General features: G+C 43.8%; 1 protein-coding gene across 6 annotated transcripts in view; it reads left to right on the plus strand.

Annotated features, from left to right (window-relative positions):
* The window catches only part of Nxpe3 (neurexophilin and PC-esterase domain family, member 3), a 50,789-nt gene extending 35,427 nt beyond the window's left edge, over window positions 1–15,362 (plus strand). For 4 of the 6 annotated variants that reach the window (XM_006248252.5, XM_006248253.5, XM_039088621.2 and 1 more), the window contains 3 exons: window positions 1,103–1,176; window positions 9,842–10,048; window positions 13,840–15,347. In XM_006248252.5, the coding sequence (XP_006248314.1) occupies window positions 1,103–1,176; window positions 9,842–10,048; window positions 13,840–14,390 (832 nt within the window). In that variant the 3' untranslated portion in view covers window positions 14,391–15,347. Of the gene's footprint in view, window positions 1–1,102; window positions 1,177–9,841; window positions 10,053–13,839 lie in introns of those variants that run through there. The other 2 variants (NM_001109435.1, XM_039088623.2) reach the window with 2 other exon arrangements.
* The last annotated feature ends 652 nt before the right edge of the window (window positions 15,363–16,014 follow it).

Below are 16,014 nucleotides of genomic sequence, written 5' to 3' on the forward strand. Positions count from 1 at the left end.
TGGGGAAAACTATCCTTCAGGCACTTTTTATATGAAAGGTATCTATTTTTGTGTAATAAACTCTAAGTTCATAAGAGTGGTTTATATGTGCCCTCTTGAAGGTCATCCAAAGTCGCTATGTAAGATATGAAATTCTGTTATCCTCCAGTGTGGCTAGCCTGGAATAGATCCCTCACGACTTGGTTTTCTGTCTCCTTCTGTAGAAAGTCAGTTCCAATAAGGGAGGAGATCTGGGAGTTTTGCCACATAAGCCAGGATTAGAATGGTGCCCAGAATAGAAGAGAAGCTTACTAATTTTCTACAGAATGAGCACATATTTTTGTGCAACTGATGAGGCAGTGAAAATTTCCTGAGGTTCATTCCTGCGTCAGGAGGTCGAGCGGTCTCCATTTTTAAAACTTGTTTTGGATGAGTTGAAGAGTCCTGACGGTGGCTCTGGAATAGTGTTTGCGGAGTCCCGTTCTTTGCTGCTGACTTTCATTCTCCCTTAGTTTTCTGTGTTGTTCCTTAATTGAATCTACTGAGCATAGACTCTAGTCCATGGTCTAAAGGTATAAAGTGATTTAGAGAAGCCCCACCCATACATACCCTGAGGAATCTATGTGACAGTAAGGGGAACAGACACCAAGGAGTCTACAGTTGAAGACAGTACTGTTTGAATACTGTTTCGGGCGGGGCGAGCATCTCCACGGCACTTCTCTCAGTTCTGGGCATGTGTAAGAAGTGTATCCATGTGACTTAGTTCAGTGTGGACTTGTGGCCTCAAAAACAGGTGGTACCAAGTAGACATTCTCTGATCCCCAAAGGAGTTATTCAACCTGCAGTTAGTCATTTCAGGGATATCTGTATCTATATATCTCTATATTAATTATTTATACACGTGTGTGTCTATAGAAGTGGCAGCACACTCAGTAAACCCATCTTCAGGTTATATAGCCTTCTCTCAAGAGCCCTAGTTTCTTAACTATTAATCACGTTGGTTATCTTCTGCTTCACCATAATGCTCTGTGAAAGCATATGTAGTTTTCCACTTACAGGCAAAGATACACAACTGCAGACTAATGCCCATCTAAGCTTGTGCTTTTTTTAATTCCTTCTAAAGTGGTGTGAATATCAAGATGCCAATCAACTCCAGTGGACCTGATTGGGTGACTGTGATCTCCAGGAGAATAAAGGGTGAGGACAAAAGAACTTGATGATGTTTTCCTGTTCTGTAAGAAAAAGTGCTCATTTTGGGAGTGTTTCCCCTGCACCTCTGTTGTGTACTACCGGCATGCAGTTCCCTCAGGAGGCAGGTAAGCACGTCAGATCCCCTGGAGTTGGTGTCAGCCATGTGGCTGCTAGGAACCCTGCCTAGGTCCTCTGCAGGAGCCCTTCCTAGGGCTCTTAATTGCTGAGTCATCTCTCCAGCCCAATGGACAGGTTGTATTTTTGTTAAGGGGATAAAAAAAAATTTAACCCATTCATATCATTCATATGCCATGGTTACTTCTGATTATAATCTAAAATTATTAAAAGCTTAATTAAAAAAAATCAGCTAGATCTCGGGTACTTAATTCTGGGTTTTGCTATGCCTGCTAGCGTGAAAGCTGTCCTTTTTTTTTTCTCTCTCCCATTGTACACTCAATATTTGTCTCTTCAAGAGCCTCTAGAAGAGGGGTTCTCAACCTGTGGGTCGCAACCCCTTTGGGGGGGAGTCAAATGACTTTCACAAGGGTTGTTCAAGACCATTGAAAAACACAGATATTTACACTATGATTCATAAAGTAGCGAAATAACAGTTGTGAAGTAGCAGTGAAATAATCGTGTGGTTCGAGCTCACCAGAGCACGAGGAACCGTATTAAAGGGTCACAGCATTAGGAAGGTTGAGGTCCACCGCTCTAGAGCTGTGTACTCCAGTGTGGAAGCTCCTAGCCTTTTGTGGCTATTAAAACAGAAATGACTTGAAATTAAAAAAATAAAAACAAAAACAAAAACCCAACCACCTCAGTCTTTAGAACCACACACTCAGCAACATCATCATACTCGGCAGTATATAAAAAGTTCTGTTGGAGGGTGTCGCTCTATAGATCATCACAACATGTGTGTAAATTGTCTTGGAAAGCGTTGAACACTTGAGTGTGGACTTCTGACTCCGTAGGACAGTACCCATTTTTAGCATGCCTGTGGCCCTGGACTCAGTCTGTAGTGAGCGCTGACATACAAGCACAAAGAAATCACAAGTTGCTGCAATTCCGATCTACTGGCGAAGGTATTGATAATGAAGAGAAGCTGGGAGCATCGGCTTACATCTACCTGTCATCTTGGGAGGACAAGGGAGGGGGAACGGCTGTGAGTTCAAGGCTAGCCTGCCCTACAAGCATACTGACTTCCAGGCTAGCCTTGGCTACAGAGAGAAAACAGAGCGAACCTCTGAGGAGTGTGGTGCCTTTGCTTTGCGAAATTTACTGATTTAGGGAGCGAGGCGACATGTAGGTGGGAGAGAGAGCTTTGTGGTTATTGGGAGCAGTTGTCAACCCACACTGCGTAAGCTGCCACCCCGTTTGCACAGGCACTGGGTATATAATGCACATGCACCGAAGGGGAAGGCTATTAGATACATGGCTGCTTTGTGTAAGCTGTGCAGAATGAATCTAAGAGCCAGGACTACCTCTAGGGGGCAGTGTGGTCCTCCCTGTCCTGCCAGACAAACCCACTGTGACCCAGACCTGTAGATTTTCTTCACTGCATCAAACCAGAAATCTTCAGGTTTTGTTTGTTTGTTTTGTTTTTGTCAGCCCCCCCCCCCCATCAAATAATCAGAGTTTTAAAATGTGATAGTTACATGTTTTAAAACACTGGTTTTCTAGTTCGAAATTCGTAAAAAATTATATGATAAAAATAAAATCTGTAGGCCAGATATAGATTCTGGCTTCCACTGTTAGAGGGGAGAAGTCTCAGTCTCCTGGTGAAGGTCTGTATTTGCTTTCTGTTTGAACCAGATGACTTGCCAATTGTAGGGACATGCGTGTGAAGTACACGCGGTGTTTCTCAGTAGCACTGCTCTTTAAACATTTACCTACTAACGACCCACCCTTCTTTCCTTCCACTCCGTCATGCTTGCCAGTGTGTGATGTTCCCAGGTGTCCTGTAGAGTGGTTATAGGAGGAGCTTTTTGTTCTTCAGAAAAAAAAAAAATTGGGGTGGTGGTGGTGGTGTGAGATAGGCCTCTGTGTAGACCAGGCTGTCTTCGAACTCAGAGAGCCACCTGTCTTTTGCCCCCGTGAGTGATGGGCTTTAAGGCATTGACCACTACTACCCAGGCCCACACTTCAAAAATACTTTTGTTTGTTTTATAGATTTACTTATTTGTTTTATGTATATGGATGCTTTGTTTGCATGTACACCTGCAAGCCAGAAGAGGGCATTGGATCCCATTCTAGATGGCCGTGAGCCACCGGGTGGTTACCAGGAATGGAACTTAAGGACTTCTGGAAGAGCAGCCAGTGCTCTTAACCACTGAGCTCTCTCTCCAGATCTCTCCCCTCCCCCCACCATTCTTCAATATTTTAATAATGGGAAATTTCTTACCCAGTGTGGACAGAACACACACAAAGATTTCAGGACCCCGTTATAGTCAGCTTCAGTGCTGAGGGACTCATGGCTGCACTGTTTTATATCCATGCACGTGTCCCACTTACATTATTCTGAAGCTAATTAGGCAGAGGCTTTATAGTTTACCTCTAATCAGCAGGTCCCAAGTCAGCCAGAAAGCGGTATAGGTTTGTGATGTACTATTTTGGGTAGAGAGTAGACAGATTAAGTTAGCAGGGGACTTTATTTTTGATGGAAGAAAGTAACTCAGAGTTATTAGGTATAGAATACTCTGGCTTTGTGTAAGAAAATCATACTGTTGGGGTATGTAATTAGGAAAAATTTGCTTTGTATATCCAAGGAGCTCAGAGTGAGAGACCTTCCCAACTTTCAGAGGTGGCACTTTAAGACCCTAGTGAGGTTCTCTGTTTTTCCTTCTATGCAAACATTCTGTATCTAATTAAACTTCTCCCTACTGCCTTAGTCAGGGTTTCTATTGCTGTTAAGAGACACCATGTCCAAGGCAGCTCTTTTAAAGGACATTCCATTGGGGCTGGCTTATAGGTTCAGAGATCCAGTCCATTATCATCAAGGTGGGAATATGGCAGCATCCAGGCAGGCACAGCAGGAACTGAGAGTGCTACATCTTCATCTAAAGGAAGCCAGGAGCAGACTGGCTTCCAGGAAGCTGGGTGGAGGGTCTCTGTTGGGGTTTGAATATGAGTGTCACTATTTGGAGGTGTGGCCTTGCAGTAGGTGTGTCACTGTGGGCGTGGGCTTTAAGACCCTCTTCCTGGCAGTCTGGAAGCCAGTCTTTCTGTTTGCCTTTGGATGAAGATGTAGAACTCTCAGCTCCTGCTACACCATGCCTGGCTGGACCCTGCCATGTTCGTGCCATGATGATAATGGACTGAACCTCTGAACCTGTAACCTCGATTAAATGTCATCCTTATAAGAGTTGCCCTGGTCATGGTGTCTCTTCATAGCAGTAAAACCCAAACTAAGACAGTCCCCAAGCCCACCTCCACAGTGACACACTTCCTCTAACAAGGCCACACCTACCCAGCAAGGCCACACCTTCTAATAGTGCCACTCCCTGGGCCAAGCATGTACAAACCATTCCACCTACTAACTTCAGCTTCCGTTGGATTCAACTGTAGCAATGATTTCTATGACATTCCTTTCAAGATGTATTAATTGGAATACTAGTGTGAGGAAGGGTTGTCCTTTTTCATGTCCACATCACTATACCCTGGCTTCTTCTAATTTAATTGGCTTCCTTCCTTCCTCCCCTCCCCTTCCTCCCTCCCTTCCTTTTTTTGAGACAGGGTTTCATTATGTAGCCCTGGCTTTTGTGGAACTAGATATGTAGAACAGGGTCGACTCGAACTCACAGAAAATGCTGAGGCCAAAGGTGTGCATCACCATGTTCAGCTACTCAGTCAGCATTTCTGTGAGTATGTGTGTGTGTTTGTGCCAGAAATTGTTACAAATTTGACCATTGAAAACTTTTCCGGTTTGGATTCTGTAACACACACACACACACACACACACACACCCCACACCACACACACACATACACCACACACACACACACACCACACACACACCACACACACACACACAAACACCACACACACACCACACACACACACACCACACACCACACACACACACCACACACCACACACACACACCACACACACACACCACACACCACACACCACACACACACACCACACACCACACACACACACACCACACACACACACACAAACACCACACACACACCACACACACACACACAGACACACACACACCACACACACACACACAAACACCACACACACACCACACACACACACACCACACACCACACACACACACACACCACACACCACACACACACACCACACACACACACACCACACACCACACACCACACAAACACACCACACACCACACACACACACACACACCACACACCACACACACACACCACACACCACACACACACACCACACACACACACCACACACCACACACCACACACCACACAAACACACCACACACCACACACACACACACACCACACACCACACACACACACACCCCTCCAAATGGGTAATGGTGACACATAAATCACTTTGTGCCAGACTCTGAATTACATTGTCAGGAAAGATTTTTAAATTGATATGGAAGAATTCATAACCTTTACTCCTTTCTTATTTTTCTATGACTTTATTTTGAAGCTTTCCTACAAGTTTTGCTGCTTATATATAAGCTACTTCATTTTCCCATAAGATGTATATTTAGAGTGCAGTGGATTGCTTGAGATTGCCTTGCTACCAACACTCAATGCTGTCATTTCAGTCAAAAGCAAGAAATTGCCTTTAGTTGTAGTAGACCTGCTCATCAAAGGCAAGTGTCCGGTGGAGGACGGACTTGCCCAGGATTAGGATGACTGATGAACTTTTACTAGTATCTGTACTGTGGTCCCTACACACTCACAGCTAAATGACTCAGGGAGTTTGATGGATTCCGCTCTGGTTGGAAATTTGAACTCGTTCCTTATGGGGGACCTTGCTTATCTTGCTGAGATGGTACCCAGATTTCTGCCCTTAATTCTCATGGTATCTCTTTCATCTGTATAGGTTGAGGAAACCTTCTCAGCCTTTCCCCCCTCATTCTTATTCTGTTTTTGGTCCAGATTACCCTCATTAGGCTGATGGTTGGTGAGGGGTTGTATAGTACTGTTTCCCCCAGCAGAATAATTATCATCGTTGTAAGACCAGCAGTGCAGCCGGGTCTGTTGGCTGTTGGCATTCTCTCAATGGGGGGATTGTCACTGGTACTCACCTGAGCCACCAGCTAGTTCTCTCAGCCATTTGCTTTAGCTGCAAGTAGCCTTTGGGACCTGGTGGGGCTAGAGTATGTAAGCTGGGGAAGACTGTGAGAACAGGACTTCATCAGTTGCTACTGGGAAACTAATTCCTGTTGCTGGGTGAAGCCATTCCACTGTTCCTCCCACAGTCCCCATCCACACTCTGTAAATCCAGTAAACTTGGTAAGTCCAGGGTGGGTGAACTTTGGTAGAACCAAACTTTGGTTTGCCTTTGGGACAGTTGTGGGTGGGGGATAGATATTGATTAGTGCCTCCTATGGAGGAAATACCCATAGTACATGGGAAATCCAAAAATCTAAGAAACACTTTAAAAAAATTTTTTTTTATAAATTTATTTATTTATTATGTATACATCATACAGCTTTCTGCCTGCGTGTATTCCTGCAGGCCAGAAGAGGGCACCAGACCTGATTATAAGTGGTTGTGAGCCACCATGTGGTTGCTGGGAATTGAACTCAGGACCTCTGGAAGAGCAGACAGCGCTCTTAACCTCTGAGCCATCTCTCCAGCCCTAAAAAATTTTTTTAATTTATTTTTTATTTTTATTTTTTTCTTTTTTCTTCTTCTTTTCTTTTTCTTTCTTTTTTTTCTTTTTTCTTTTTTTCAGAGCTGGGGACCGAACCTAGGGCCTTGCGCTTGCTAGGCAAGCGCTCTACCACTGAGCTAAATCCCCAACCCCTATTTTTTATTTTTTTTAAGAAACACTTTTTAAGCAACTTCCCATTATTGGAAGTCAGGCAGGAAACACTTTTGTACAAGTTGACCACGAGGGGGCACTATAGGCACGTGCGTTTCGCTCCCAAACAGCAGCCTGCATTTAAAGAATGAATGTCAGGTTCAGTAATTGATTTGCTTTGCCTGACTAAACTCTGGTAGTAAATATAATTAACATTCTCGTGGAAATGGTAATTGCTTCCTGTGTGATATATACTTTTCTTTTTAACATGTATTTGACACAAAATAACTGAATCTGCCAAATTACCAGGGGTAAAATTGTAACTTCAAAATCACTTTTAATTCTCATCCAGTAAATATTTTCTTTGTGCCCCAGGTGTGTTCTCTGCAGGTCTCTGGCTATGCAGCTTTGATACATTAAATCAAGGAGGGCAGGGGAGTCAGCTCACGTAGTAAAACCCGGATGGCAGTCCCTGGCTTCCGCACAGCAGAAGGAGAGAGCCTACTCCTATAAGCTGTCCTCTGACTTACACACAAGCGAGTGTGTGTGTGCGCTCTCTCTCTCTCGCTCTCGCTCTCGCTCTCTCGCTCTCTCGCTCTCTCGCTCTCTCGCTCTCTCGCTCTCTCGCTCTCTCGCTCTCTCGCTCTCTCGCTCTCTCGCTCTCTCGCTCTCTCGCTCTCTCGCTCTCTCGCTCTCTGGCACGCATGCGCACAAGCGCACACATGCAACGTGATAATAGGGAGGTGAAGCGACACTTGATAGCATTTGATATTTTGGCTTCTCACTGTGATTCTTTGGCCTCCTTCTGAGATGGAGTCATGTTGTGTGCCAAAGTTGCTCTTGAACTTCCTAGCTCAAGTGATTCTCCTGCCTCAGCCTCCTGAGTAGTGGAGCTGTACCCTGCTATTTCTGAACAGGGAAATTACTCTTGAATATATCTCATAAATGTTTATTATTTCCCTTTCTAATCATGTTTGCCAAATTAAAACTTTAGCAAAATACCAGTTACTTTTCTACCTAGTCACTGAATCAATAAAGATGCGTAAGGGGGAAAAATTAAATAGGCACTGTCGGGAAATCCTGCAGTGTTACTCTGTGTGACAACAGGAAATGCCATCCAAAAGCTGGCAGACCGGCAAATACGTAGGCATGGTTGTATTAATGGGAATGGTCTTCATCTGTTTTTGGAGATAACAGATTATATTTCTGCTTTTTCTTTACATAAACAAGCTAGAAAATATGCGTTTTTAAAGAGAGATTTGGAAACGCAAAATCATCTGGATTGCGTAACAGGGACAGTGTTAAGGAGTTAAATAACTTGAAAACCATCTCGAATAGGCTGACTTACATTTAAATGTCTGGGTCATCAGCATTCGCATTCCAATCGTGGCTGAAGTGATTGGGTTGTGATCGGTGCCGAACCCCGGGGCGTGTGAGGAAGTGGCATGAAATGATTGTGTTATTTGGAGATTACACATTTGAGTTATTTATTTATTTATTTTTTTTTGGTTCTTTTTTTCGGAGCTGGGGACCGAACCCAGGGCCTTGCGGTTCCTAGGTAAGCGCTCTACCACTGAGCTAAATCCCCAGCCACATTTGAGTTATTAAAAAAAGGAATAAGTTCATATCCTCAGGGAAAAGCTAAAGAAATGGCTGGCCTTTCTGAGCACATGTTTTTCCCATGCCCTGAAGTGGTGATTGAGAAGCTGGGGGTGGAGGCTCACCTGCTTGGTTCTGGTTCTGACAGGGTCTCTCCAGGAGCTCAGCTCAGGGCCCTTGCTCAAGCTGCCTGCTCCGAACAGCAGGCGCACTGATAGGAGCTTGGAGGAGGTTACGTGAACCTCTATGAGAGAACATGTGAGTGCCTCAAACAGAGCCCAGAACAGAGTTAACTTGTAAGTCATGCTAGCTCTTACCACATGTTTCGAAGCCTTACAGTTTGTTGCTTCCACCGTGGCATCTCCCAAGGGAGGTGAAAAGGCAGAGAGATAGTGACTCTCTCTGAGGTGTTCTAGTGCTGCTGTTACAATGTGTGGCTGGGCTACAATGGGAGTACAGGTTGCTGCCTCTGATTCCTGAAGACCGGAACCATCTGTGGACATGATCCATCACACGGCACTGGCTTCTTCGCTGTATTTGACGATGGTGGTTTTCCGAATTAAAATTTGAATTTAGAATGTTTAATGGACCGGAGGCATCATATTAAGATTGCTATATTAAAATTTGTATACATGTGTGTTATGTGTCTCATATATATAATTTAATGTGAGATTATCGTTTGGTTTCCAGCATTGGGATAAAAACTGCTTCCATTCTGAAATATCACTGGGTAGATGCTTGCCTTTCCTTAGGTTTTGTCTTCCTTTATTTTGAACTTCGCTGCACACACACATACACAGAGGGAATGCCTGAAGCGTTCTTTGTCCCCGGTGACCTCCAATACCGCTCCTACCCCCACCCCTGCTTCTCATCTTCCCATTTTAGCGCGTGGGTGGGTTGGGGGGAAGCCTGGGATTTCTGCAAGCTATGACAACAGGAAGTGCTGCCTTTAAGCTTCCAGGCTAGCAAATATGTGGGTATAGTTCTCTTTTTTTTCTTTTCCGGAAACATTTTTGTATCTGTTTTTGGAGATGAATTTCAGAATCTTATGATAGATCTCCCCCCAACCCCCCTTTTTTCTTTGTAGAAACTGATGACCCAGAAGTATCTCAAGACTCAGGAACTTTTCCTTCTGGATATTTCTACAAAGACCAGTGGAGGCCCAGGAGGTTTAAGATGCGCCATTTCAATGACCCTGACAACATTACAGAGTGCTTGCAAAGAAAAATGGTGTATTTGTTCGGTGACTCGACAGCCAGGCAGTGGTTCGAGTACCTCACCACGTTTGTTCCAGGTTGGTGTTTTGCTTTTGGTTTCAGGGCTGTTCCCAGTATGTGTGAAATCATATTTGAGACGAGCAGACCCAACTTTTGAGCCCAAAGAGAGGAGTCAGTTGAGGAGGTGATGTCTCCATAGAGAAGCATCTATCTCCCTGGGAGACACGTGACACAGCCTCTGGTTGCCTGCAGGGTCTTCCTTTGGTGGGGGCACCAGGTTCTCACGAGGCTCACGCCCTGGACTCTCTGTGACCTTGGGTGAGTCATGCACTTGCTAGGGCTTCATTCCCTGAGGCAGGTTAGGCAGCTGCACCATGCCGCCTCCCAGGTGTCCCTTACCGTCAACGTTCTGGAACATGAAACTTGGCCACGGCCCGGTTGTCTCTCTTCCAGTTCCATACGGCTCAATTCTAGGTCTGTACAGGATTTTATGGGAAGGAAGCAGCCAAGCGTATCCCTGTAGCAAAGGCATCCATTGGCCTCTCACTGAGAAAGAGATAGCCCAGCATTCTTAGCCTAGCTCTGAGACTACTCCAGATCCAGAATAAGGCTGTACTGGTTGTGGACCTGCCGCTTAGCCACAGGAGACACTGCCTTCTTTCTCTAAGTGTGTGTCCTTATCTGTTAGGGAGCAGATGGTGCTGTGGGAACCGTTTGTGTGTTTGTGTGTGTGTGTGGGTGTGAGTGGGCGTGTGTGAAGAATGAGTATGGAGGCAGAGGTCACTTGGGTGTCAGGCTCTGTCCAGCTTGTTTTGTGAGACTGAGTCTCTGGCCTGGCTGTCACTGCCTCCCCAATTTGCCTCAGGTCCCTGTGCTTGGACGGGGGGCCAATCAAAGCACTGATCGAGCCTTCTCCTCAACCTTCATGGGGACTATTATTTTTATGGTTGTAAATGGAGGGTTTCTTTTTAAAGATGTATTTATTTATGTACACGTATGTGTACTTTGCATGTACCTCCACACACCAGAAAACAGCATCAGATAGTCATGGGTTGCCATGCAGATACTGGGAATTGAACTCAGGATCTTTGGAACAGCAGTGAATGTTCTTAATCATTGAGCCATCTCTCCAGAGATTTTTATTTTATTCATTCATTCATTCATTCATTCTAATATAAATTCTCATTGTTTTGTGTATGAGTTGCTTATGGTGCTTTTTTCATCATCTCTAATTTACTTTTTAAAAGAAAAGGAAGCAAATTTTACCCCAAAAAGTAGAAAGTCAACTCTGGTTTGTTTTTTTTTCCGGAGCTGGGGACCGAACCCAGGGCCTTGCGCTTGCTAGGCAAGCATTCTACCACTGAGCTAAATCCCCAACCCCTTTTCTTTTCTTTTAAGCTTTATTTATTTATTAGATATGAGTACACTGTAGCTTTCCTCAGACACACCAGAAGAGGGCATCGGATCTCATTACAGATGGTCGTGAGCCACCATGTGCTTGCTGGGATTTGAACTCAGGACCTCTGGAAGAGCAGTCAGTGCTCTTAACCATAGCTCCCACTGAAGCAGCTATGGTCGAGTTCTAGTTGGTGAAGCCGAAATCAAGATCTGGTGGAGGAAGTAGTGTGGCGCAATGCTGGGTAGGCCTTGGTGCTGACCCCACAGGCCTTCAAGGCCCCTGCAGTTGCCTCTTCATAGTTTCTGATGACGAAGCTTGGTATTTCCTTTAATAGCCATGATCACATGGACTGTTTTGATCATTTTCCACAAGACCCTTTACAGACAGATTTTCACCTGATAAACTAAAGCCCTGTGTGGGTGCCTGATCTTTATCAAAAGTAAATGATAATGTGAACTTTTATCCACTTTAACTCTGGAGGCAAAATAATAACGAGTCCATCAGGAGGGTCTAAGGGAGAGGCTAGGCATGCCAGAGAGGAACGAGCGAGCGAAACCTGCCTTAAAGGGAGCATAGGACCAGGCCAATCTGAATTGACTATGACCTGTGAGGCAAGCCTCTGATATCTGCTGTGGCTGATTTACGGGACCCGTGGAAGTGGGCACTGGAGAGTTGCCAAGGGAGTGTGAATAGAATTGCATTGTCAACATTTAGTATGTATGTGTGTATGTTTGTATGTATGTGTGTATGTTTGTATGTATGCATACATGTATGTTTGTATGATGTATGTATGCATGCATATATTTATGTATCTATGCATGTATATATGTATGTATGCATATATGTATGTATGCATGCATGCATGCATTTATTTTGTAGGAACTGGGCCATGAAACACAACTTAAGAAAAGGGAGTGAAATTTGTGCTGCTGACACCCCCCCTCCTTCCCTGCGTGCCTTGTACACACACTTTTCTTTCTTTTTCTTTTGTCTGAGACATGCTATCACTATCTGGCTAGCCCAGAATTCACTATGTAGACCAGGCTGGCCTCATGATCCTAGAGAGCCATCTGCCTCTGCCTTCCTAGTGCTAGGATCAAGGTGTGCGCCACCAGGCCCCACTTAAGTTTGTTATTTCTCATGTTAGACAAGTTTTCTTGTGAGGTTTTCACTACGGGAATAAATTTAAAAGTCACAGATTATTATTATTATGGGAGTAAATTTAAAAGTCACAAAAGAAACAGAACCATTTTTTTCTTTTGCTCATTGGAAAAACAAGGAACTTGCTTTCTTGTTTTTGTTTGGTTTTTTCTTTCTTTCTTTTTTTTTTTTTTTGGTTCTTTTTTTCGGAGCTGGGGACCGAACCCAGGGCCTTGCGCTTCCTAGGCAAGCGCTCTACCACTGAGCTAAATCCCCAGCCCCTTGTTTTTAAATTCAGAAGTATAACTTAGATTATTTTACTTCCTAAAAAAATTATTGATTTACTTATTTTGAGGCAAGATTTCTCTGTTGCCCCGGGAAGCTTTAAACTCAGTAATCCCCCTGCCTTAGCCTCCTAAGTGCTGGTATTACAAACATATGCTATCATTCTTGGCTTAAAGATGTGTTTTAATTGATAAATACATGCATGTATTTAGAAGGTACATCGGGACCTGCTGATAGAATGATCTTACCAAGCTAACTAACATACTTGTTACTTCATAAACCTGTTTATTGGCAGTGGCAATCTTTGAAATCTCTTTGGGAGCTTCCAGAGAATGTTATTGTCAACCATGGCCACTGTGCTGTACCTCACGGTGTACCTCAGAATGCTACGTCTCACAACCGACTCTTCCTCACCAGACTAGGTGTCCTTAATTAACTGCTCATTGCTCCCCGAGCTCCCAGCTTCTGGTGAGTTTCTACTCTCTGAGTATGAAACTCTTATACTTACTACACATAGGGGAGGCTGTGGGTGACCTTTCCTTCTGTGCTGGACTTATTCCACTTAGCGTGGCTTCCTCCCCGGACTGACTGTTCATGTTGTTGCAAATGGCATCGTTTTCAAAAAGATAACGTGTGGTTACCGGAATGTGCTCATAAAACGGAAGTTACAGACCTTGTCTTAAAAGATAAACGACTCTCCTACTAGAAGGGAAAAATACGAATGTCAACCACACTCTTGAATATTCGGTCATCCATGCCGGTAGCAAGATTTCTTGGCTTAATGGAGGTAATCATCTTAGACATGTGCAGACTGTCACTGATGATATTGCTTATTATGTGATGTTTTCTGGGTGTGATTTGAATAATTATGGCACTGGACTGAAGGTCCATTGATTCAAAATGGGACCCAGACAATAGGAATTCCTGTTAAACATACGCTGACCTCTTTCTTGTGCTTCTGTTTTTAAAACTGTTTGCAAAGCCACTTGAATATTTAGATGGAATGTTTTCATGAATTTGATTTTTTTTTTCCCTTTGTTTCAGATTTAGTGGAGTTTAATTTGGGTAGTCCCAAGAACGTTGGTCCCTTCCTTGCAGTGGATCAGAAACACGACATCTTGCTCAAATACCGCTGTCATGGTCCACCCATCCGCTTCACGAGCGTCTTCAGTAATGACCTCCATTATGTGGCGAATGAACTGAACAGGATCGTGGGAGGGAAGAACACAGTGGTGGCCATAGCAGTATGGTCTCACTTTAGTACATTCCCCTTGGAAGTCTATATCCGGAGGCTCAGGAACATCAGACGGGCAGTGGTCCAACTCCTGGATCGAAGTCCTAAGACTGTGATTGTTGTCCGGACAGGCAATGCCCAAGAGCTGGGGCCTGAGGTGAGCCTTTACAACAGCGACTGGTACAACTTTCAACTGGACACTGTGCTTCGCAGGATGTTTTCAGGGGTTGGAGTCTACCTTGTGGATGCCTGGGAGATGACCTTGGCTCATCATCTGCCCCACAAGCTGCATCCAGAGGAAGTGATTGTGAAGAACCAGCTGGACATGTTCTTATCTTATGTATGCCCCTCGGAGACATAGCTACCCTCAAGTGCGCCAGAGCAATCGCGTCCAGTGACCTTTCCACTTGATCTGCAGCATCGACGATTTGTGATTGAGTCCCTTGTGAGAAGGAAACTGTCAACTTGTCTTGACATTTTAGAGCTGTACTTTGCATAGTGACTTGTGATGAACGTAGGCAGTGTAGGCTGCATTTGTATCTACCTACCTATAGGATTCTTCCGTCTCGACTTAGACATTGTAGAGCTCTAACCTACCACATCTACACACTGTATCGCCCTTGTAACCAAAGATGCTAACGAGTGGGTAAGAACTAGCTTCTCCTGGGATGGAGATGGCTCTGCTGATGCCTATGAGAGTGTTTTGATGTAAACAGGAGGGGTCAATTTCGTTGGCTTTGTTTGCCACTTACCCAGTAAAGGACATTGAACACGTACGTCTTCATGAGAGGCACCAAGTTCCCTCACGAAAAGAGAGGGATTATTGCTAGAGGTTCCCTTCCACAGTGAAGACCGCCATATCTCAGGAGTTTCTATTGACTTATTTATTTTTTTCTCAATTACTTGTAAAGGCCGATGTGTGTGGTCAGAGTTTTGTATGAGGATATTAACAATTTCCTGCTTTTATCTGGAAAGAAGCAAAATGAAAGGGCGTACAATCTCCACTTTGGATTGGTGTTGGCACTGGAGAAATATTTCTTACTTGATTCAGCTGAATTTTATGTGATAAATTCTTATACTAGAATTGCCACTTTTGGAAACAAATATGTACATAGAAGTTTATTTTTATGTTCTGAAGCTTGTGGGTTTTGAGAACTGACTTTTATGTAAAGAATGCTGCTGACTCTCATAAAATTGTAGGGTTTCTCCTCTCAGCAATTCCAAATGATTCTCTTTGCTTTTGGCTGTCATGAAATATATGCTGAAATCACACATGAAACCAGATCAGAAGTTAATAAAATTAGATATTAAAACCTTTGACAAGTATTTCTTGATTTGAGCACAAAGTATATATACACATTGTTTCGTGCTGGCATGTAAGAAGTCACTATTTAGCTATCTGCTATTCCTTCTGACTTTTTGAACTGTGGGTCAAGCCTTGTGCATGCTGGGAAGTGGCTCTACCAGCGTTACATTTCTAGCTTATTTCTGGATACTCAAAAAGAACAGGATAGGTCATTTTATTGGACTTTGTCTTATTAATATCAAATGTTTTTAAATTAAATATAAGATCATTTAATAAATATTTTTTTACTTTATGAGAGGTTATAATATACTTTTGCTGTCCCTGAACAGACCTGTATAAATACTGGGCTGGCTTGGGAAAGGAAGACAGATGCTAAAGCAAGAAAAAATAGGCATCCTTCAGAAATGGATGATTTGGTTTCTTAATGCAAAGGACTTAAGTTATTCCTTCCCTACCCATTTTAACTTATAAAATAAAGGCTAGAGCCAGTGATTGGGCAATGGAAAGGAAAGGTGGAGCTAAAAGTTTTAGAGAAAGAGGAAGAAAAAGGAGGAGGGGGAGATGAGGAGAGGAAGGAGAGAAAGGAAGACTGAAGGGGAGGAGGAGGTGGAAGGAAAATGGGACACGAAAAGGAAAACAGAATCATGAGGCCTGGAGAAAGGGCAAGTTATGAGGGACC

Source organism: Rattus norvegicus, chromosome 11 (assembly GCF_036323735.1).
Source record: "Rattus norvegicus strain BN/NHsdMcwi chromosome 11, GRCr8, whole genome shotgun sequence".
In the NCBI taxonomy this organism is placed as follows: domain Eukaryota; kingdom Metazoa; phylum Chordata; class Mammalia; order Rodentia; family Muridae; genus Rattus; species Rattus norvegicus.